The sequence below is a fragment of the Natrix helvetica genome (genome assembly GCF_964273705.1).
Source record: "Natrix helvetica genome assembly, chromosome: 2".
Classification (NCBI taxonomy): Eukaryota; Metazoa; Chordata; class Lepidosauria; order Squamata; family Natricidae; genus Natrix; species Natrix helvetica.
This window is the reverse complement of record NC_138552.1, coordinates 210,817,201-210,829,899: the sequence shown is the minus strand read 5'-3', so window position 1 is coordinate 210,829,899 and position 12,699 is coordinate 210,817,201. Positions and strand designations below refer to the sequence as shown.

General features: G+C 40.7%; 1 protein-coding gene across 3 annotated transcripts in view; it reads right to left on the bottom strand.

Moving 5' to 3' along the window:
* The window catches only part of TMEM181 (transmembrane protein 181), a 36,581-nt gene that overhangs the window by 11,997 nt on the left and 11,885 nt on the right, over positions 1-12,699 (bottom strand). For all 3 annotated transcript variants that reach the window (XM_081941256.1, XM_081941257.1, XM_081941258.1), the window contains exons 3-9: positions 11,174-11,229; positions 9,591-9,681; positions 6,530-6,660; positions 6,054-6,170; positions 3,677-3,757; positions 1,895-1,994; positions 21-151 (exon numbers count right to left, since the gene is read on the bottom strand). In XM_081941256.1, coding sequence (XP_081797382.1) covers positions 21-151; positions 1,895-1,994; positions 3,677-3,757; positions 6,054-6,170; positions 6,530-6,660; positions 9,591-9,681; positions 11,174-11,229 — 707 coding nt within the window. The remainder of the gene's footprint in view (positions 1-20; positions 152-1,894; positions 1,995-3,676; positions 3,758-6,053; positions 6,171-6,529; positions 6,661-9,590; positions 9,682-11,173; positions 11,230-12,699) is intronic.

Genomic DNA, 12,699 nt, shown 5'->3' with positions numbered 1-12,699 from the left:
TACTGTAAGTCAGTCCTCACCTGTACTCTGATCCCGTGGTAGATACAAAGCCAGAACAGCAGCAATGCACACAAGAACAAAGACTGAAAGAGGTCATCTAGCATTCCAGGAAACCAGCTGTTGATTAGGAATGAGAGGGGGAAAAATGGGTCTGTAACAGAATGGGAGAGGGAGAGAGTCAGAAGGCATCACTGCTACTACCCACAAGAATATTCTGTCTTTTTTACAGCACCCAAGACCAAGATCTTGTTAAGCTGCATAAACTCAAGCTAGCCTAGCCAATATTGGTACATTGGCTATACAGGTAATACACCATATAATACTGGTGTGCTGAAAAGGTAGATCAACACATCTGAACCCCATGAAATCACAATAGTTTAAGAAAACAATGTAAAGCATGTGGCAGGTTTTTTCTATATGGTATTTCTAACATACTTTATTACAGATTTAAAATGTATTCTAAAAGGCAATTTACTGAGAAAACATGTGCTAAACTTTGGGCTGTATTCGTAAAGAAATTGACTTTCTCTCCCATCCCAGCTGATTATGGCAGAATTCAATTGAAGATGGCCAGGAATTGGAATTGAGCAGCAATATTCAAAAACTGGACAAAGGCGGGGCACACACAGGGGAAGTCACATGTGCATGCCCGTGGGGGGCACATTGCATTATGGGTGCGGGCACACTATTGCGTGCGTGCAAGGACACGCTTCTGGCACGCAACAACAAAAGTTTAGCCATCACTGCTCTAGTGGGCACAAAGCAGGGAAACAAATAATTAAAAATAAGTCTATCAAGGAGGACCAATTTTGTGTAGTGGTTAAGACAGGTTAATACATCAGGCTAGAAATCGGGTGAGTTCTAGTCCTGCCTCAGGTACAAAGCCAGCTGAGTGTCCTTTGGCCAGTTACATTTTCTCAGGCCTAGAAAGGAGGCAATGGCAAACCATTTTCAAAAAACCTTGCCAAGAAAACTGCAGGGCTTAGTCCACACAATCACCAGGAGTCAACAGTAATTCAAAGGCACAGACACAAATAAAAGACTAACAAATGAATGTAAGGTAGTTAGATTGTCATCTCTGTTTCCACAGTTATAGTATGTGTAAGGCTACTGTCTGATGCATCATTTTTATTGGTTCCTTTTTCAGAAACGATCCTGCACCAGAGACCACGCTTATGATTGCAGAAGGACTGGAAACTTCATAATGGATACCTTAAATTCTAGAACCCTCCTTACAGCAAGACATCAATCTCCACTCAAATGGGCATGTTATTTATTACTTCTGCTCATTTGCAGAAAAATACCGTGCAGTGTACAACAATACTGAAAATGAAAAATAACAAGACAGCCACACACTGAAAACAACTGCAACTCTGATGAGCCAAATTTTCTTAATTGTTTTTCTAAGAAGCCATGTTTTCAAAACTTTTTCAAAACTGTAATAGGAAGGCACCCCAGAAAAGGGGCGGGGAGGGCATCACCAACATGAGCAAAGGCTCTCTGAACATTACATTTTAGAAGAAATGGCTTTTGCCAGGCCTTCCATCTTTCAACACTTCTTTTTAATTAGAATAAGCTGCTGGCTTATTTCACTAATCAGCTTTTTTTTTTTTTTACTGAGGGATAGCAGAGGTTAACTTGATTCCACATATTAAAGCTTTTTGGCTACTTCAAACACTCTTAATTATTTCAGTATTAAATAGTGGGAACAGCCAAGTGAAAGATTTTTTTTTCTTTTTATCAAATCTGAAAATGCCATCAGATTATGCTGATCAGCCAAGCCTAATGTTTCCAAGTGCTTTTAGTTGGAATTTTAATTTTCATCCATCTCTCACATGCGAAAGTAAGATAACCCCCAAGCCCCATCGTATCAGGATAGAATATGAATAAATACCATTATAAAGTAGTAGCAAGGGGAGGAGGATTGACATCCACTTCTGCTCTATCCCCCAATCTCGCATGGAGAACTTGCGTAGGGAGTGAGCAAAGAGACACTGCAAAGGAAGGAAAAAGAAACATGTAACAATTATGTAGTATCTGTTCAGCATAAGAGAAGAGATGGAAACATGGAAGCTTCCAAACTTGGAATACTGCATCCAGTTTTGGTCACCAGGATGTAAAAAAGATGTTGAGACTCTAGAAAGAGTGCAGAGAAGAGCAACAAAGATAATTTTAATTATCTTTGTTGCTCTTCTCTGCACTCTTTCTAGACTGGAGACTAAAATATATAAAGAACAGTTGCAGGAACTGGGTATGTCTAGTTTGGGGGTCGGCAACCTTAAACACCCAAAGAGCCACTTGCACCCATCTCCCACAGAAAAAAAAAAAAAAACCCACCAGGAGCCACAAGGCCCTTTTGACACCTAAAATGAAGGTATCTCTGCATATATTATTTTTTTACCTTTATGCTATGTATAAAAAAACTATACAACACTGTGAGCTGTATTGTGTTGGAGCGAGTGCACTGAGGGAGCCCAACCAATCATGGTACATATGTTGTGCACTGACAAATAATTAAATTAGATTAAAATTTATGAAATTAATGAACTGCTAGAGAGAAAACAGAATTTTATTTCTGCAAGCAACAAAAATAATTTGAACTCTGAAGAAAAAAAGATGGGTCGACAAACTCAATAAATTGCGTGCCGGTAGGTATTTGCATATTGGCAGTTGTGATGCATATTTTGAGCGACAGGGAGCCGCAGCAGAGGATTGAAAGAGCCACATGTGGCTCCAGAGCCGCAGGTTGCAAACCCCTGGTCTAGTTTAATGAAAAGAAGGCGTAGGGGTGACATGATAGCAATGTTCCAATATCTCAAAGGTTGCCACAAAGAAGAGGAAGTCAAAATATTCTCCAAAGCACCTGAAGGCAGGACAAGAAGCAATGGATGGAAACTAATCAAGGGAGAAGCAACCTAGAATTAAGAAGAAATTTCCCGACAGTTACAACAATTAACCAGTGGAACAACTTGTCTCCAGAAGTTATGAGCAGGGGGTTGGTCTAGAAGACCTCCAAGGTCCCTTCCAGCTCTGATATTCTATTCTATGCTATTCTATTCTACCATGTGTGATTTGAGAATATATGCAACATGAGTGATTTATACACCCAAAACAGAATTCCTGATTGTAAAGCAATGACTAACCATAAAATTCCATCTTAACTCAGACTACATCTTAAAAATAATGGGAAAGACCAATAAAAGAGAGATTCAGCCAACATGGCCAATAAGGAGGGGCATTTGTAATATTCAGTGATATTTGAAAGTCACATACATAACAATAAAACAGCCACTAGGTTGAAACTCAGCTTGAGTGTATGTGCTTCATCATGTATGAACACACACACACACACACACACATGATATTACAGATTTCTTCTATTACTTTCTTTTCTTCTCTTACTGCATGTACTGTATATTGTATAATCTTCAACTCTGAACATTTTTCTTGCTTCCCTCACTTGATAAAGTAATATTTTCCCACAAGGCTGTTTAACAAAAACCTTCCAGCATCAAGCAATTCTAATTCTAATCTTCTGGATCAAGGAGCATGAAGAGCAAAGCAAAGCAAGAGAATTAAACCAACAGAAGGTGTAATTAAACAGATACTGATTTGTCTAAGACAGGCAAAAATACCAAAATATATTATTAAAACTAAACAGAAAGCCCGTACTCACTGTGACTATGAAAGTAAGAACTACAAAGACAAATCGGAACCAGATTTCCACTTGGGAGAAGGCTGGGTTATAAGTTTTCCACTGAAAAAATAAGATGTCAGAATGTCAACCAAACGTTTTGTGAATAAAAATAGTACCAATAATACTTTGCACATTCAATGTTCTTTTCCCACTGAGGACCCCTTCAAATGCACATAGATGTGTATGTTTATTATGGCAATTGTGTTTGTGAATAGATTATTGATGTGATCAAAATATACCTAATAACAAGGTTTGGCCACATTTATAGAAGTCGAATCATTCTGGTCTGGTAACAGCTGTGTATAGAATAAATTGGAGTTGCCTGGTTATTTTATTAACTGGGAAGTGATACAAATGGGTCCTTGCATCCTTATAAAAAGTACAATATTGCATGGTTTATGGCAGGGGTCTCCAAACTTGGCAAATCTAAGACTTGTGGGCATCAACTCCCAAAATTGTGCCCCTCTCCACAGGGGTACAACCTGAGCTCATGTGGAATTTGTTTCTATCTTCCCTCAAGAACTGCCATAGGGAGTACATTAAAATATGCTACAGTTAGTACTCTCTGGAATTTAGGCATGGTTATGTGCTGTATTTGTCTTACTGATCTGAAAAACAAGCCTGACAGCTCAGGAAAAAGTTATTGGGTTGGGCAGATTGATCCAGTTGGGCTTCCAGATCTCAGGCACATTCCTGAGTCATCATTAAAATGCTTCTCTAGAAAGATCATAACATGGTTGGCTAATTCTCCCTTTAGTCACAGATAATCCACTAGGCTGAACCAATAGGGTGGAGCTTTCTTCACATAGAAAGATGTCAATTCACACATTACAATGCAAACATGATTTGGGGGACATCTGAATCATGTGGATAGGATTAATTTCCCTTCACTTGTCTACCGTTCTTTAGATACAGTGGATTACAAATCCCTGGCAAATTAATTGCTTGCTCCTGAACAACAGCCAAAATCTAAAGTCTCATCAACATTTGGGGAACCCACCACCATTTATTAATTCCTCTAATCCAGGGGTGTCCAAACTTGGGAACTTTAAGACTTGTGGACTTCAACTCCCAGAATTCCCCAGCCAACATGGCTGGCTGGGGAATTCTGGGAGTTGAAGTCCACAAGTCTTAAAGTTCCCAAGTTTGGACACCCCTGCTCTAATCCTATATCAAACTCAGCTTCAGAAATACAGCTTACAATACTAAAACATGAATAGATAATAATATTGAATGAGGTCCAACAGGAATTAGATTCTTAGAGGCTCTTTTTCCCCATTTCTGCCAAATTCTGAAATGTGCCTGGAAAAAATAAAGTTTTTTTCCCCTCCCTAAATGTACTACCATTGGATTTCTTTCCTTCCTCTGATCTGCTTGATCTTCTTTGGAGTCTATTCATTGCCAAGCAAATATATCATTATTTAGGGAAGGCTAATCTATCTGATCAAAGGGACGCGGTGGCTCAGTGACTAAGATGCTGAGCTTCTCGATCAGAAAGGTTGGCAGTCCGGCGGTTCGAATCCCTAGCGCTGTGTAATGGAGTGAGCTCTGGTTACCTGTCCCAGCTTCTGCCAACCTAGCAGTTCAAAAGCATGTCAAAATGCAAGTAGACAAAATAGAAACCACCTTTGGTAGGAAGATAATAGCGTTCCGTGCACCTTCGCCATTTAGTTATGCTGGCCACATGACCACGGAGACGTCTTCGGACAGCATTGGCTCTTTGGCTTTGAAACAGAGATGAGCACTGCCCCCTAGAGTCGGGAATGACTAGCACATATGTGCGACGGGAACCTTTATCTTTACCTTTTAATCTATCTGATTACCCAATTTTCTTTACTGTTTAAGGTGTTTTAATTATCTATTTTATTGCAAGAAAGAGAATTTATCGTATTTTGGAAGAGAAAAGGATGAAGAAATAATTTTCTCAATCCCTCCTTGCAGTCTCCAACTATACTCCCCGTGCTTTCTTGTAGTGTTTCCGATTTACTTTTTTAGAAATTACACTTAGCACAAGATTTTTTTTCAGATCAGCACTTTACAATTTGTCTTTTATGTCAAGTCATATGCCTGTAAATCATATCAGGTTCAGAAGCAAGTCAACTGTAATCGTGTTTAATATGTCATTTATTTAAAATCAGTGTTTAAAAAAGGATTTTTTACCACTCCTTAAAAATAATGTCAAACAGATATTTATAATTCTCTGCTTGCTTGCTTACTCAGAAAGATTTATAGTTACTGTCAACTGCTTCATGGTTTTCTGTAAAAAAAACAACACAAAGGGACTTCCACATAAAACTGAATCTATATTTCCTGATTACTTTTACTATTTATACTATATACGTATATTTATACTTACTGTGAAGTTATAACTCTTGAAGTGGTACATTTCAGGAAACTTATCAAAGGTAACAACGATATTATAACGAGTGAAATTCAAATAACCAAGATGAACCACAATAATTTCATCACAATCCTGTGAATTGAGACATGAAAATTGGTAAGTAGATCAATAATAGCCTTAACTTCATTTTGATTTGGGAATGTGTGAATAGTTCTAAAACGCATGTGGTTTAGGAACAGTCTCTTATTTTTTTTAAATGTTACTGACAAAGAACTCAGCCATATAAAATAATATTGTCTTTACTAATAATATTTTTTAGAATTTCTACCAAACATATTGCCATCACTCCTCCTAGAAAGGCACCTTGTTGAACCTGTGATTACCCATATAAATCAATTATTAATTTGTGAGTTTCTCTAACAGGTATATGGTTTCACATCTACCTTTTTAGCATTTTTAAGAAAGAGAAAAAAATTTTTTAGTGTGCTTACCTTAGCACAGTTAAATATCCTTGTCCGGTTGTGAGTTTCTCTGTTATAGTACCGTACACTTCCATTCTTTAGTACACCACGTATTGTAACTGACATAATAAAGCTAATTTTCAAGCTATCCAATTTGTTACCTGAAACATTAAATCAAATATTTGTGATCGAACCTTATTTTGAACCATGGACTCCGCCCCCCTGCCCCCCAATTCACAGGGATGTCAATCTTGATCGCATCGCAGGTCGTATTGTGACATATTGTAATGTTTTTTGCCTTTGTGAAGCTGGGATGGGTGTGGCCTGCCGCCAGTTTGACAAGCCTGCTCTAAAAGAGCTTAGGAGAGGCCATGACAAAAACTATATTTTTATTTTGTTTTAATCAAATATAGGTAATAAGACTACTTAAAGTACATAAATACTTTATCCTTTCTACATTAAAAGATTCAATTCATTAACAACTTCAAGAATTGCTCCAAAAACCATTTCCTAAAGCAAAGGCCCCCAATCTTTTGGGCACCAAGGACCAGCTCCGTGGAGAAAGATTTTTCCATGGACCGGGGGGGGGATGGGGGGGTCATGGCCAGCAGTCATGTACTGCCTGCATCTTGCAGATGGTGCTTCGCTTGTTTGTGTGGACCGGTTTCTGGTGTGCCATGGACCAGTGCCAGTGCACATGCCAGGGATTGGGGACCCATGCCCAAGGGTTTGAAGCAGCATGTCACCCAGGGTCTCAGATTGTGTTCCCCTCCTATAAGAGGGATAATGTAGCATAGAAGAAAAAAATAAATCAGGAAGAATAGAAATACATCCAGAAACATCAAGTACAGAATCAATCAAGTCAGCAAGAGACTATTGAAACTGCTTCCAAATTGGCACCACATTTTTTAAAGCATTACCAACCCTCTTCTATGAGTTATGATAGCTTTCTTCAAATAGATGTCCTCCAGACATGTTGGATGACACCTGTAATGTTCAACCTGCACCAGGAGAGCAAATGGCTGAGTTAGGCTGATATTTGCTCAATATTTCTGGAGGCAAGAGTCAGCTAGTTCCCATATTTTGGACCAACAAAAGTTCTCATTAATTCTAGTTCTTTTATTAATGGATCTTTTATATTTCCTACATCTGCAAATTTGTCTTACATATGTGAAATATGTCACATAACCTGTTATCTTGAGAAATTTACCTTATTTTTTAAAGAAGGAAAAATCTTACTAGCTAAGGCAGATTAGAAATCTAATCTGTTGTGGCAAAACAAAAAGGATGCATGAGAAAAGGATGCAATATATCAGTATCTTGTCACCTTTTCATCTCCTGAGGATATTATTCATTTTGTAATCTATATACCTATTCTCCTAATCTCTTTATGGAGAGGGAGTTTGAAAACATTTTTAAATGTTGCTTCTTTCCATGAGTCAGTCTAAGAACAGGTGTCTTTCTTTAGCAACATACCCATTTTTCTATACAGAAGCTTAATACATGGGCTACTCAACACTACGTTAATCTTCAGGTAACTACTATTACTCATTTATTTGCCCTCATTCCATCCTTTTTTAGAAGTATACAATGACATGAGCATTTATTAAGACTTTTTTTTAAACGTTGTTTGATTGTATGCTGTCCAGAGTCACTTTTGTGAGATGGATGACTAAATAAATTTGATAATAACTAAAATATATATAATGATATGCACTCTAGCCTGTGCATGGTACAGGCAGCAAATGCTGACAGATACATGCAATTGATGTAGTTAAAGGAAATGACATTTTGAAATATGGTCTGTCTTCAGCAGAAATTTCCTCCATGGAAAAATGTATTTTCCTAGTTAACCCAAACTACAGAAGCAACATAATCCATCTTTTCCTGGCAACCTGATTTCAGTAACAAGATTTTTCTGACATATGTTCCCCAGCTACAATAAATCTTGGTACATAAATTGCCTAGTTATATCTTGATATTAGTAATAGGTAATACGTTGCAATCCATTCCTTGCTTACTAACTCCCCATTTCTATTGGCTTCTTGATATGTACAGTGGGAGAGGCAGGGTTATCAAGCACCTAAGACACTGTGATAGAGTGAGTAATGCAGCCTTACAAAATCATAAACTTTTAAATTATGTGTTTTATAAATATTAACTGTATTATATATACTTATTTGTGGCCCAAGACAATTCCTCTTCATTCAATGCAGCCTCGGCAAGCCAAAAGGTTGGATACCCATGCTATATACCAGCGATGGTGAACCTTTTTTGGCTCACGTGCCATAAGTGGGGGGAGCGCAGGGGGGTAATGTGCAGGCGTGCTGCACCCATAATGCAATACGCGACCCCCCAGTACACATGTGCGCACTACAGGTGCGACCCCCCCCCATTTTTTGCATGCTTTTTTTGCCCTCCCCAGGCTCCAGAGGCTTTATAGGAGCCTGGGGAGGATGAAAACAGCCTCCCCCGTGCCCCCCCCCCCAGAAGCCCTCCGGAGGCTTCAGGGACCCTCAGGACACTTCCCTGATGCCTCTGGAGCAGTCAAAATGAACCTCCGAGCAAACCGGAAGTGACTTCCAGTTTGCTCGGAGGGTCGTTTTGAGCGCTCCGATGGCTTGAGGGACCTTCAGGACGCTTCCCTGAAGTCTCCAGAGCAGTCAAAACGACCCTCCGAGCAAACCGGAAGTTCGTTCCCGAACTTTGGGTTTGCCCATAGGGCCGGTGTTTTGCGCTCCGGAGGCTTCAGGGAAGCTCATGAAGCCTCCGGAGGGCCTCCGGGGGGTGCGGGGGAGGCTCTTTTCGCCCTCCCCAGGCTCCTATAAAGGCTCTGGAGCCTGGGGAGGGCGAAAAATGGCTTTAAAAAAGGCTGAACTCAGCTGGGCAGTGCGCACATGCATGCTGGCCAGCTGACAGGTCAGCGCCTTGCGTGCCCTGACAAATGGCTGCGCGTGCCACCTGCGGCATGCGTGCCATAGGTTCGCCATCACTGCTATATACCATTAACAGATATATGTAATATATATGTATATAATTAAAATAATGCAGCAAAACAGCAATTTACAACTAAACTAAAAAATATCCTTACCAGAAGGTTGCTCCAAGTGCACAGTACAGGTAAGCCATAGTTGCTGATTATAAGTAGATACTGGTGGTGAACTTAAGGGAAAGGACTTTATCTAGAACAAAATTGAAGCCAAAGATGCAATCATGTGAAATCTTCCCACTAAAAACCATTTTAGTGGAAGCATAAGCTAGTCCACTTTTTAGCAGTTTCTATTAAGTGTAACGTACAAATGTTACCTGATTCAAGTTAATTGAAAATATTTTCAAAAATACAGGGGCATGTATTAAAAATGCACCTCCAACAATTAAAAGCATTATCCAAATGTAATTTGTTAAAAGAAAAATGTATCATGCAATTCATGGTGCACAGTAGCTGGGTGCTTAGGACCCTGGGTTGGTGGTTAGCAAGCCCACATTCAAGATCCGAGTGGTGCTGTGGGTCAGGGTTGAGCTCCCATCAGAGGTGGTATTCAGTAGGTTCTGACCAGTTCTGGAGAACTGGTAGCGTAAATTTTGAGTAGTTCGGAGAACTGGTAAATACCAGCTCTGATTGACCGCGTCCTCGTCTATTCTCTGCCTCCCGAGTCTCAGCTGATCGGGAGGAAATGGGAACTTTGCAGTAAACTTTCCCTGCCACGCCCACCAAGCCACGCCCACCAAGCCACGCCCACCAAGCCACGCCCACAGAACTGGCAGTAAAAAAAATTGAATCCCACCACTGGCTCCCATTCTTCACTCCAGCTCCTGCCAGGAAGATGAAAGGAGCCCCCTACTGGATGTCCCCCAGGCAATAGTGATGTCAACGGCTAATCCCTTCAACCCGGAGGTCCCTCAGCGCTTCTCACATGAATGCTAAGCGTTTCATTGTTTTGTCCTTAGGCATAAAAAATATTCGGATTCCTAAGAAATCTTAAAAATCTGCATTTCATTAAGACAAAGGGATTTGTGATTTACAGGTAGTCCTTGGCTTAAGGCTATGAGACCAGGATTTCTAGAGTTAAGCAAGGCGGTTGAGTCACACCTAATTTTACAACTTTGTTCGCCATGGTTGTGAAGCGTATCACTGCCGTTGAGTGAGCCATGCAGCCATTAAGTGAATCTGGCGTCCCCCATTGACTTTGCTTGTCAGATGCCAGCTGGGAAAGTCCCCAATGGCAATTGCATGAATTGTCATAAATGTATGCCAGTTGCCAAGCAACCGAATTTTGATCACATGGATCTGGGAATGCTGTGATCATGGTAAGTGCAAGGAATGGTTGTCACTTTTTTCAGTGCTGTTATAACTTTTGAGTGGTCACTAAATGAATGGTTGTAAGTGGAGGAATATCTGTATTTGATACGGAGGTAGGAACAAGGTAACTGGTGTTACCTTGACTTACAGCCTGGTTGTCAGTAGGAAGAGATTTGACCTTTGCTACTGAACCACTGAATGGTTATGCAAGCTGGAGTCTCAAGATAAGCCCAATGCCATCGTTAATATTATTCTGAATATAAGAAATTGTTGGAATGATAGCTTTTTATCTGTACTATTATTTGTATACCAGTTCAAAATTGCCTATAAAGTCAGAATACATCAAATCCAAAACCAAGGACAACAAGACTTACCTTTGAACCATTATTTATCGGAGGTATTTCTGATATGCATTCTATGACTCTGGGACCTGAGTGAGACATAAAGGGACAGAACGTAATCTATGAATGGCTGCAGAACTCTGGGAGTTGAAGTCCACACCTCTTAAAGCTGATGCTGTTGAGAAACATTGCTGTAAAACAGGGGTGTCAGATTCGATTTCATTGAGGGCTGCATCAGAGTTGTGTTTGACCTCGGGGGAGGGGGGGGCATGGCCAGGGTGGGAGTAGCCAGCTCCACATCACTCATCAGGGACACCTCTGGCAGCCTCAGTGCTCTGCCAGAAAAAACGGGTTCCCGAGCTCCATTTTCGGCTGCCACGGCCTCCTGCAACCCTCTGCCAGCAAAAGCAGAGTTCAGAAGGGCCGCCTGCAGCCTTCCCGAGCTCTGTTTTCATTGGCAGAGGCACTACAAGCCAGTCCTTCGCTGTTTCCAGGGCAGCCCCACAGGCCATATCTAAGCATCCTGCGGGCTGCATCTCGCCCATGGGCCTTGAGTTTGAGACCCCTGCTGTAAAACTATCTTTTTTTTTAACACCCTCAAATCCTTTTAGGGCAAACACATCATTCAGATAAGGCTATGGAATATATTGTGTTCAATTGCATGGCAATTGAATCTATTTCCTGTAAAAGCAAGACAGATTTTCCAGCTCCTGAAAAACCTGTCTGCCTCACCGAAGGAGAGAGTTTTGCATCACCCTTTAAAAGCAAACAGTGTGTATCAGTCACTTAGGCTCAAGTCAGTAAATCTCTCAGCCCTGGCTAATTGTGTAAGAGGAAAGCATCTGAATCAGCATCTACTTCCCCAGGATAACAAAGGTCAGGTTCACCCTTCCAACATGACACCAAAGATCACATATGTCAACTGGAGGTCAGCTGTATTGAAGGGGTTTCGTCAGCAAACTGCAAATGAATCCTGCGTGCTTTACGTGCATTTAGAAATCAGGTGTGAGCAGCCTATATTTAAATACAGGTAGTCCTAGACTAAAGGGATGCGGTGGCTCAGTGGATGAGGCGCTGAGTTTGTCGATCAGAAAGGTCAGCAGTTCGGCTGTTCACATACCTAGTGCCGTGTAACTGAGTGAGCTCCCATTACTTGTCCCAGCTTCTGCCAACCTAGCAGTTCGAAAGCATGTAAAAATGCAAATAGAAAAATAGGGACCACCTTTGGTGGGAAGGTAACTGCATTCCGTGTGCCTTTGGCGTTTACTCATGCTGGCCACATGACCACGGAGACGTCTTCGGACAGCGCTGGCTCTTCGGCTTTGAAACAGAGATGAGCACCGCCCCCTAGAGTCAGGAATGACTAGCACATCTATGTGAGGGGAATCTTTACCTTTACCTTTTAGTCCTAGACTTATGACCACAACTGAGCCCAAATTTCTTTTGTTAAGCGAGACATTTGTTAAAAGCCTAAATATGCTTTTTTTCAAGAGGCAACTGGACTTTCTGGTTTTTCTTTCGCTTCCCGTCCAAGAAGCTTCTTCAGAACGTTGCTTTCA